Source organism: Sus scrofa, chromosome 1 (genome assembly GCF_000003025.6).
Source record: "Sus scrofa isolate TJ Tabasco breed Duroc chromosome 1, Sscrofa11.1, whole genome shotgun sequence".
NCBI lineage: Eukaryota > Metazoa > Chordata > Mammalia > Artiodactyla > Suidae > Sus > Sus scrofa.
In genome coordinates, this window is record NC_010443.5 from 149,471,220 (window position 1) to 149,483,762 (window position 12,543).

General features: G+C 33.6%; 1 protein-coding gene across 3 annotated transcripts in view; it reads right to left on the reverse strand.

Moving 5' to 3' along the window:
* ZNF407 (zinc finger protein 407) overlaps nucleotides 1–12,543 on the reverse strand; it is a 426,993-nt gene that overhangs the window by 380,718 nt on the left and 33,732 nt on the right. For all 3 annotated transcript variants that reach the window (XM_021073780.1, XM_021073786.1, XM_021073791.1), the window contains one exon: nucleotides 7,002–7,116. In XM_021073780.1, the coding sequence (XP_020929439.1) occupies nucleotides 7,002–7,116 (115 nt within the window). The remainder of the gene's footprint in view (nucleotides 1–7,001; nucleotides 7,117–12,543) is intronic.

The window sequence follows — 12,543 nt, forward strand, 5'->3', positions numbered from 1 at the left end:
CTCCACAGCAAATGCTACCTATCTGATGAAGCATGTTCTGAACTGGTAATAAGATTCAGAAAAGACTTTGGGCATTTCTTCACCTGAGCTTTCTCTTTCTCTATCCACCTGTAGTAGGCACTGTTTTGATCTTTTAACCCTAAAAACTAGCAGCCAAGGCACATATTAATACTCCATAAACAATTAATATTTTTAAAAATCCTTCACGTCACCCCATCTAGCTACTTAAACTCCAGGAATTTCCTGAAGTGTTCTTCATATGCCATGCTATTCCACACTTCAATACTTTTGCTCTTTTGTTCCCTCTAACAAAAAATGTCCAAATTCACCTTGTGTATAAATGCCTCTTCAACCTATCCTCTGAATGAAGCCTTTCCTGCTGCTCCTAACCAGAGCTGGGCACCCCTCCTCTGTGGACTGCTATTCCTTGCTCTTACTCCTATAATGTGTCTCTGAGTCTCTCTTTTACTTGGAGCATATGACCACAGGGCCCTTGCACCACCTGAGCCAACCTGAAGAGGAAACTCAAGAAGCTGCCCAGTAGGAAATGAAGGAATACCTCAATGAGCAGTTTACTTTCCTTCTATCTACACTTTCAACATCTCCTCTTAATCTCAAATCAAAGAGCAAAGCCCTGTAGATAGTAAAGGACTTTCAGACATAAATGAACAGGAAGAGAGTGGGAGAAAACAAGTTCACAATTAAAAAAAAAAAAAAATCACAGGACAGGCAAGGGAAACAGGAGAATGGCTGCCCTCCAGCGTTCCACTTAGAGAACAGGAAGTTACAGAATCTATGATTCCACAATAAGATTTTAAAGTCACCACCAAATGCTTTAAAATAAAGACAAAGCAAAAATGACTAAAGCCACTGTGATAAGACCTTGGAGACAGAGGCCATTTGATACTAACAAATGACAATGTGTATTTTATTTCTATTTTCTTATGAGTAGATCATACTTATTGTTTTGCAATAAATCTATGACCCTACTCCTCCATGGCAAAAATTCAAGAAAATATCATGACAAGAAAGGAGCCCAGCTATGGTGGTACAAAGACGCTCTCCTTTCCCTGTGTGGAGACACCAGAAACATGCATATCTCCTCCATTATCCTAAACTTACCCCCAACTCTCTCCTGGATTTCCAAACTGCTCACTGGAAAATACCCCACAACCATAACTGAGAAAGAGTGTATTTTATTTTAATATAACTAAGACATCTCTGATTTTCAAAATAAAAAGTGAATTATTTATAAGAAATATAAAACAATATCCATTCACTATTTAAGTGGTATTTCAATGATTTCAACATCAGAGGAGTAACCTAACAATGTAAATTTGGTATTCCTCATGGCCAGGAATTGCAAGGCAGTAAGCATTACATGTAACTGTCAAATTTTCAAACTAAAGACATTATTTTTGTCATTAGTTTGAAAATCATTAAGCAACAAGCATTAAAATACAGTGATAAAATATGTAATACATCTTTTATAATAAGAGTATCTCAATATTCAGATTTTTTTTACAAAACTGAGAAAGGCTGCTATACTGTTATAAGCATAATTTTTGACACAAAATAAAACAAACTTTTTTAATCTATATCTTTTTTCTGTATCTCTTTAACCAAAACAATCAGCCAAACCAAAACCTTACTTTACTTGTATACATCTATAGATACGATGGGTGTGATTAATTGTTCAGCTATAAATGCAATTCCATGGTGCTTTTAATGATTTAGGTATACACAGCTTTAGTTCTCAGAGCAGACTAAAAATAGTGATTTTAATTTATTCCTGCTGCCTACAATTACCCACAACCATGTATTTTTAAATATTTCCAGCCTATAAAAATTACTAATTTTTGCCACTTGTGTTTATCTGCATTTAGACTTTGATTTGGATAAATTAAGCTCTCAAGTGTTCCTTGCTTTATGAAACTCTGCATGTTGTACACTTCAACACAAATAAATGACTTGTACCATTAGAGGTTTAAATAATGTAATGTATTTCATGCTCAGCCTGAAGCTGGATTCCAATGAAGTTGCTAATGCACGTAATGATTAAGTGTAACTCAAATACTAACTGTGTTGTTGAAAACATGACAGGCAATAATTTGGTCTATTATATTCTGCCATTTAATTGCCTAGTACAGACATTCTCTGACACGTTATGAAGCAATGATTTACAATTATTCAAGCTGCAAAGGTCAGAAAGTGACATTATAATCATCTACATAGAGATCCCTTCTAATGCACAAAAACTAGGTAATGCCACACACATACACACACACACACACACACACACACACAAAGAGTTTTACTGCATTAGTAACTTTCTATTTAAGGTTTTCTTAAACCAACTAAGAATAAACAGTTCATAAGCACATTAATACACAATAGAAAATGTCTAGAATCTTTTCATGAAAGCAGAGGTGACAGATTTAGTAAATGCCCTTATTCTCTCCTGATTAGGTAAGTACTACTCAACCGTTTAACTCTTTATACAATATTCACGACTAGACACAGGGAAAGCAGTCAGAAAATAATATAATCCCTAAATCATGCATATTGGGGTCTTTGTGAATAATGGCACATAAAACTTAGGTATCATTTCTCAGGTTTACCGAAATCTCGGGCTACTTACCAATTTTCTACTAACTCTTTTGGTAGTAGCTAGTAATGAAAAACAAAAACAAAAAAATCAAGATGGGGGCACAGTCTTTAAGGCATCAGCCTGTTGTGGCCCCCTTTGTCTGGCAAAGCAATAAATCTACCTTTTTCTCCTTAAAAAAAAAAACAAAAAACAAACAAACAAAAAAAAAAAAAAACAAGAGGACCAATTTTACCCCTATCATCCTAATGGAAAGACAAAAAATATCTTTACTTTTTTAGGCACTTATTTCTACTATACTAACATATTCAATTCGTAATCACGCAAGGCAATATGTTAACACATAAAGAACAATGAGGAAAAATAAAGTATTTAAAATAACACTTTAATTGAGAAAAGAGAGCAGAGAGAGGCCAAAGAGAAAAAAACAGAATACCAAAATATTAAAGTAAATTACAGAGCAAGTAATTTTTTTAAAGAATATAAGTCTGAGCAAAAGCAGGGGAAAAAAAAAGTGGCTAGGGGCTGGAAGGAAACAAGTTACAGTTATCAAATGCTAGAGAAAACAACCTAGAGAGAAAAAAATAAGTACAAATTAAAATCACATATTACAAAAACAGAAATAAAGAAAAGATACAGTTAAAAGGAAGGAAATTGTGGTATATCATTACTAGCACATAATTTAAGTCCATTACTAAAAACACTTTACCATCAAGTTTACCATCTGTACAATGGGAATAATAAACATGAAGTAAATAATCTCCTAAAACTGAGATCAACATATGAATTCAATGTTATTAAGGTACACACAAAGCCACTGCACTGCATAAATACTATTTATTATTAAGAGTATTATATATATACACCATTGTGTGTGGGAGTGTGTGTCTGTGTACACATGGAGAAAGAGATTATTAAAATAAATTTCAATGAATTTAACAAAACATGGTGTCCATAATGACATTCTTAAGCCATTGAGATTTTTTAATTCTTGGCTACTGAAGAAAAAACAAAGGTAAAGATCATGGATTTAGTAAAAACGTGTTTACCTATTTTTAAACATACATTCCGAAGAAAATTATTAACTTCTATATAAAAAAGAGTGCTTTTTATTATTTTTATTATTTTTTATTTTCTTCCCTATTAAGCCCTGTGTGTGACCCATAGCACATTTTCATATTAACTATTCATCAAGTAATAAATATAAATACACCTATATTCTATAAAATTCCTCTTTCGATCATGCTCAGATAGAAGAAAAACATTAAGAAACTGTAACTCAAAAACTGTTCCTCCTAAAAGCGAAAGTAAAATGAAAAGGCTTTTAAATGAAGTTATCTGTAACATGTACATAAAATAGTAAGTGCAGAGCAATACATTTGTAAAATCTATACCCTGACATAAGCATGTAAACCATGGGTAAACAAAACTTAAATCCTGAATTATGAACTCTAGCTACCAACAGGAATTAGATATCTAATACATTCAGCTTCTTTTGTCAAATAACTTCAATCTACGATCTACTATACCTAAGATTTGCCAGTGAGGAGGAGAAAGATACGAAAAATTGAGCTTAAAATTCAAAAATCCATGTAGGTACAAACAACTGAAATAAAAGTTTAAAATGCAGTTTTTGTTAAGAGGGTAGCTAGTGCACAACTCTTAAATTAAGCCTTAGTAAAAATATATATATATTACGTATATATGTAATACATATTTGATGACCACCTAAATCTTCTAATAAAAAGATATGAAACAGAGGTCAAACAGAAGTCAAACAAATACCAATAATCTGAAAAACTAACACTGAGCTCAACTCAGCAAAATGCACTGTTTGTTGTTTTCATCAGGTTCACCATAAAATATTAGATTTTTTCAAGGGGTTACTAAGAAAAATAAATACAACATGTGAGTAATAATTTCACTTCAAAAATGTGCCTGCCCCACTGTTTTCATATATTATTACTCTATCAAAACTATTTGAAAAACAGTTCATTTCTTACAAGTCAAATAATGAGGGGTTATTAATAAAATTCTAAAATGGAGACTAAGATACTAACTACTGAAGAAAAGAAAACATAGTGCAGGACCTTCTGTTTGTGACAAAATTATAGAGTTAATGTTCCTGAAAGATCACTTCACCTTTTAAAGCATGATTTTTTAAAAGGTAAAATTTATAGCAATTAAAGCTAATGAAGAAATGCAGCATGAGCTGCTTATGTTCAGGAACTAATAGGTCCAGTGAGCATTTCTAAGATTATTTAGCCATCAAAGATAATGAATTGACATTGTCAGTGGTATTAATGTACCAGTGCTCTCTCCTGCCACTAAGCTCAGAGCCAACTCCTGTGCTGCTTTTTTTTTTTTTTTTTTAATGTTTTTCACTTCAATTTTTAACCTACGTAATGCTCTATCCCTTTGAAACACATAAATACAGAACAACCTATGATACTTTTTCTTTAGCATTACAGGGTATTTAACTCATTATTGTTCTGGTTCAAGTACAGAGATCAATAGGCATTCTTCAGTTTACTGTAATTCTTCAGAACTTTTAGCTTCACTGTAAAAATACCTACCCAGTTCAAATTGTTGCTTTGTGACCCTTAAATTTCACTTTAAAAAATTAACTTATTACTCTTGGCCAAGTAAAATTCAATTCTTAAGAGATACAATTTTGGCATATAGACTGCTTTTTTTTATGCATACACATACATGCAAACCTCTAGGATAGCAGTATAAAACTCCACATACCTATTTGTACTCATAATTCTTTACTTGGGAATCAACTACAGAAACCGCTAGTGTAACACTTCAGTTGTACATTGTAAGCAATGAGCTAAGCAAAGCCTGCACTGTTCAAATCACACAACCAAAACCAAATCAGGTACTGTTTTTGATGCTACATCTGTCAGAAACTGCTCTCTGAAAGTTTCTTCTTTTCCCAGGTCTTGGTAAAGCTAATAAAAATGAATGGAATTAGGTTTCTAATATCAGAGTATGCAAAAAATTGTTCACTTATTTTGCAGAAATGAAGAAGAAATTGCTTATTGCCATCTTATAGTAAATTTTCACTGGAGTCAGGGCCTTCTTCTTTCCTATAACTCTCATGGAAAAAACAATAAATGAAGTATCTTTTAAAATTCTAAGACCTGGAGCAACTAAAATGAACCGTTCGGCACTCGACCCTTGCAGCTAAAATCAGTAGCAACAAAACTCATTCTCCCACTGATCTTCAGGGGGCTTTAGGGCAAAGGTTCATCTTCATTTACTTTAGCTGCAAGTCACTGAACCATCAATTCTGCCAATGAATAAATCACAGGCCATGGTTAATAAAACTGCTTGCAAAGTTATTTGTAAAACTATCTTAAGGGTCAAAATATGCAACTGAGATGAAATGCACATCCCAACAGAAAAAAAGGAGCTGTTTTTGACTTAAAAGATATTTACACAGTAGAGCTAGCCAGAAGAATCTTCCACTGAAAAAATAAACCCAATATAACATGTGCACATTGCATAATTTAATTGAATCTGAAGTGTTTTGTGAATTAACCATAAGAACTGCAGGTTTCTCAGGTTTTACATAAAGTGTTTTTATATGATGCACTTATTAGTTAATTTCTCTAGCATAATAACATTAAAATATATTTTTAATCAGAAATGAGGTATTAAAATCCAGCTTGGAATGTCCTATGATATACCATAGATGCCATGGCATTTTAAAACCTTTTAAACATTTCTGCTAAATTAATTAGTTTTACATTAAGGCATCTCAGTGCTTCCCTATTAAATGCAGTGTATTTGAGTGACGATTAAACATTGTGAATGATTCTTTAGGGGAAAGAGCTATTAACTAGAACAGGAAAACGAGAAGTTTTGAAATAAAGTTACACAAAAACATATATTACACATTGGTCTTTTAAACTTCATCCCCACAATAATCAGTTTTCTAAAACTAAATCTTTTTCTGCTTTTTTCCTTATAGAATACGTCCAATGGCTCCAAAGAAACTTTAATGTGATTAAAGCATATAGCAAAAGGATAAAAACATGCATATACACTCCTAAAGCTATATTATGTATTTTTTTAATGTCTTTAAGTGGAATTTACAGTTCTCTCTGGCAATGTGAATGAACATCCTATAATTTAGTCAATTTACAGATTACAGGTTCAAATTGACCTTGTAGCCCATAAAATTGCTCATCTTCAGTACAGGATTGGAAGTGGGAGAAGAATGTCATAACTGTGTTTAAGGAATTTACCATAACAATGGAGAGGAGGACGCGCGTGCATAATTTTAGCCACTCTTACTCATATCAGTTTTGAATTCTGAAACAATGGATATCCTGCACACGCTTCCTGGTTCACCAGGTAGAGATGGTTTCCATTTACTCACCCACAGACATGACACTTGTATTCCCTCATCCCAAGGTGCCTTTTGACATGGTTTCTGGCATCACCAAGCTGAGCTGTTGCAAAATGGCATATCTTGCACTTGAATGGTTTTGATCCTAAGTAAATTTAACATAAAATATGATTGGAATTTGAATAATACATTACTGATAGTTTAAAAAGAGGCCTTCTAGATCTTAAATCATACTTATAACCTATTTATAAATTTCTGTCCCCAAAATGGAATACTTGTATTCCTTTCTAACTTGCATTGTCTAATTTTTCCACCAAGAAGACTTTACTATGTCAATGAGTATATCTAGCTTTCAATAACATTCATAAAATTTAAATGGATAAGCAATGACGTCCTACTGTATAACACAGGGAACCATATCCAGTCTCTTGGGATAAATAAACCATGATGGAAAATAACATAAGAAAGGGAATGTATGTGTACATATATTATTATTATACACACACACACATATATACAGTATTTACATATGTATGACTGGGTCACTTTGCTGTACAACAGAAACTGGCACAACACTGTAAATCAACCACACTTATTTAAAAGGAAAAAAATTTAAAAATAAAAAATAAAATTTAAAACCAAAAGTGACACACTTGGGCAGTACTAAGTAAATAAGATGACAATTTCAAATATTTTCTTACAATTCACAAAAATAGCTTTTTAAGTCACTCCGCACTGAAAATGGAACATTTTTAAAACATAAATGTACACAGAGTAGCTGACATTTTTAAAAATATATTTCTTGTCAAATAAATTTTTCAGTGGCCACTTACTTCCTCATTTCCTCATATTTCTGCAACTTTGAATTTATTCACATTAATGGTATTTCAGATATTTTTCTGACATTTATTCCAAATGATTCATTATTTTACCCTTTTAATACCAGATAATACAAGAATACACAGTGGATAAAGTATTTGCATTTATAATCATTTTATAGGCAAAAATCTGTGATGATTCAGCAAATCAGAAATACTGACATTTTGGTTATTATTGATCTCAAGAACAAAGATTTCTTAATAAAAGGCTAAATACCAACAATTTTTTCTTATTTCATAAATAAATAAGATTAACCGATACTCAAAAATGAGAAAGTAAACGTTTTTCAGAGTCTACAAACTTACTGTCAGTAACAGGTTGATTCTAATTGGAATGTAGTTACCAAAGATGACCAGCACCCATAATCTCAAGAAGCAACACTCTTTCTAAGCGGAACATGTATATATCACTTTCCAGTTCCAACCACTAACTCTTCAAATAAATAAATCAAAATCATAAAAACCACAGTTTAAAGTCAATACAATGTTTCCAAATTTTTTGTAGCATGTTTGGTCCATACTTGCTGAAGTACGTCTTCTGATATGGCTAGGCAGAATATGAAATGTGTGAACTTTAATAAATATACAAAATGAGTTCAAATAAAAAGCTACAATAAATCATTTTTGATCAATGGAACTTTGTGCAATGTCCTTGGAAAAAAATCCTCCAAGAATACTTTGTTGAAATTGAAGCACTCAGTAAAAAATTTTAGAGTCTTAAATTTCAATTTAATTCAGAAAAGCTGACAAAAAAAGTGAAGCATTTAATTTTAATCTTCTAACAGAAATAAAAAAGTCAACAGTACTAAGCACAGGCAGACAAGGTTGAATATTTCACAGTTCAATGACAATGAAGCCAGATCTCTTAATACTTCCATTTCTACTGTTAGAAGTAGATGTAAAATATATTTAGCACCTGAATGGTTATATCTAGTCAGCTTTATATGTTTAAATGTCAAAAGCAGGTTGAGGCCGCAGCTTACAGCAATCGCATTCTATCAGTCACATTAGAAACTACAGTTTATTTAAATGATTCTGATAAAACTAAGCCTATCACTACTTTGAAATATTTCATCTCCACACAGAATTCTATAAAGGACTTGCGAAAGAGTGAGAAGAACCAATTTACCTATACTTTAAGTTGCATTAAAGATAAGGTAGTTAGGAAATCATTAATCAATAATAACATCAGGACTCTAAACAAAGAAGATAAAGCTCTCCAAAGGTAGCATTCCAATTCTGGTGAAAGGACTCAAACCACCTTGTGATTCAAGCTCTCATCTGCTCACACTGCTCTGCATGGCCTGGGCTCCTTCTGTCAGCACCTGGGTTCGCAGGGCAGGGTAGAGACCTTCAGCGTTTCCAAGGTACTGTAGCCTGTAAGGGTTCCCAATAGAAGCCCCAGTGCCTCCTGGCTTCAGTGAGCACCGCCAGTGTGCTGACAACTCAGAAACCAGTTACCCTGTTGACTCTTCTCGTGTAGAAATCGCTGAGACCCTTGACTATATTTTGTATCACACAGGCGGAGCAGATGAGTTAACATCTCCTTTCTGTGCCGTAAAAATTCAAGTATTAGGGTACTAGAAGTAATCCTTTTCTATATAACAAAAAAAGAAATGTCCCTTTTTTTTTTTTTCCTAACTGACAATGTTTCCATTTTAAGCCTGCTAGGCACATCCCTAAATGAATCCAGGCACAGTGTTGATAAGGCAAAATTTGTAAAACCACGTATTTTTTAATTTTTATTGCTCTCAGGGTTACTGAGTTTATTGTAAACTGTCAATATTATTTCAAATAATTCCATTTTGGGGGACAACATATTATCCTCAGTAGTTTGGGGTTTTTTGGTTTGTTTTTATTTTAATTTAATTTGGCCTGTGAGGTTTTCTGAAAGGGAAACATCAAAGGGTCTCTAGCATTCCAGCACCTTACAATTTTACCTAAAGAATTCCAAAGACTTTAATTTTTTTTCCAAAGACTTTAAAAACTATGTCTCCCTGCAGACCTTCAGAGGCATTCCTCGACATTAGTCACTGCTAACTGCTATGCACACATGGACATGACCTTAACAGTTAAAAATCATTAAGAAGGCTTTAGGTCTTAAAGAATCAAGGAAGGTGTACAAGCCCATATCTAACACTTCTCAACTAGAGCCTCAATTCTACAATCCTCCCGACAATGAACACTCATTCATGCATTTGCTCATGAGTTTATCCCTTCATTCAACAAAGAGCACCGAGGCCAAGGGCACAGGGCATGGAGGCAAAGCAGTGAACAAAGCAGAGCCCCTGCTCTCATCCGCCTACAATCCAAGCACTAACTCTCCAGACTTCCCAAGCTGACCTGGCTTCTGGTCTGTCACATGCTAAAGATACAAACATTACCAGGCCTAACTTGAGAACTCTCCAGTGAAGTCACCCACTCCCTAGTCTCCCAAGTGTGGATATTTCTAAATAGCACCAGGGACCACTGTGCTCTAAACAGAAAGTAAAGGGCTTCAGACAGTCCTCTGACTTAAGGACCTCTGGTTTATGAAATTAGAGCTCTAACTATTAGAACAATGCCGGGTAGAAAATGAACAGCTTCTTCTGTACTACTACAATAAATGGAAAAGAGACTCTGCTCTTTCAGATCACGCTGATGGGTTCATACCAGCAAACATTCAAGAAAGCTCTGGGAGGCTTTTTTTACCACAATTCTTGATAACCAAAACTCATTTATTTCTTCTAATGCTGCTTTTATCATGTTAAGGAAGGGAAGAAAAGGATACATAAAATAAATAGCAAATCACAAAATATGAAAACAGGGATTGGAAGAATAAGCCCTTTTCCAGTTAACCATTAATAACAGTCCCTGAATTACTATTTCATGGACATAAGCAAAGTATCAGAAAAGCAATTCATTTTAAGATGTCCCCCAGAGAGGGGAGGAGACCTTAGATTAAAACCTAGAGGGCAACCTCTCCCCAAAAAATGACTTGCAAAATTGAAATGTAGACTGGCATTGTGTACTCAGGAACAGCGCTCTTTGTGGTGCCTCAGGACACAATAAAAATGTACTTGCTGATAAGCCCAACACAAGATGTTAAAAAGTATGCTAACTTTTACTAAATGTTACAATCAATGATGTAACTTATATAAGTAGGGTTACTTTGTCACATATTGATAGTTACCTCACTTTCACATCCACATTAACTTGATTTTAAATGCAATTAATACATATAGTCAAGGAAGACTAATGGACTACATTCCGCACTTAACCTGGTGGACATTTTCAAATGGCACAAGTGACCAGTGCAAACCTATTTTGCATTGTAAACGACTAAATAAATCTTAATGGATTAAGAATGATCAGCTATCAACACACAAGGGAAATTAAGTGCTGAAATGCCTACATTGATTATTTTAAATTATTAGCCTTACTCTGTTCTTGAATTTGTATGCTTTTAGTGAGCTTTAACACATTTACAAGACTTATTGACTATAATTACAAGAGAATTCAAGTAATGGACACATCAATTATAAGCAACATGTCTTGACCAGACAGTTGCATAAAGAATTCTAAAAAGAGCTCCATTAGCATCTTCCTCTTAGTTTTATTCAGTTTTATCTGCCTTAAGAGGGCATGTTAAGAAAGTACCTATTTTCTGCACATGTGAACGAGCCTGATTTCTAAAGCCACATCATTTCCAAAAGTGAATTGCAACATGGTACCGACAGAGATATTAATAATGCCAGAAAGTAAGTATTTGAACGTATTCCCCTGCGATGGTTCTACTGCATGAGAAGAGCTGGGATCAAGAGTATAGTGTTTCTATTTACCTAGATTAATCTTGGTAAACAGGTTTCTCTGCTACTTTCTTCAGTGAAAAACTTTTACCTCTCTTTAATCACTCTAAACTATTAATAATGTTTCACACTCTTTTGTCTTCCTCCTTGTAACCATGCACTAAGTTTCAAAAACTGCATGAATTTAAAGTATAGCTTTAATAATAAGCCATTATTTAAAAGTACAGTAAAATAAACCTTACAGTTTTAATGAAAATACGTTCATTGAAATGTGAATTTATTATTCAAATCCACTCATAAATTCAACCATGGAGACAGAACTTGTCTAAGCAGAGCACAATGATTTAGAAAAGCTGTCTATTTAAAATAAAGAATGTATGGCAGGTTTATAGAAATAGTGTAGTGAATTTTTACATAAATTTAGAATAGTGGCTTATGTATTTTCCACAAAAAAAAGTTTTTAAAAAAATTTCTACCTAAAATTAAACATTAAAATGAACATTACATGTGACAGAGGACAGAAACTAAATCAAGTGCTACCTCCATGAAGACCAAATGCCTGGGACATATTAACTTTGAAAAGTGTTGACTCATATCGAGCCTTGAAGGCAGAATCTTGCTGCCAGGGGGTTACACTTTGGGATGTAAACTATCTGGCGATGAACACATTTAAATCTCTAAAACTGTAAGAAAATGTTCATATTCCTTTCCTCAACAGCCCTTTACTGTGTCCTCTGAAACCCCAAGTGCCACTTCACAGAAACCCTGGAAAAACCAAACGATTAGGACTTAGAAACAACAGAAAAGCTCTAAGAGACAGGAATTTAACAAAGGAACTGGAGGGATCAGCCTTTTTGATAAAAGAAATCTGCCAAACATCCCACCTTTGGAATCACTAAGGCTGAA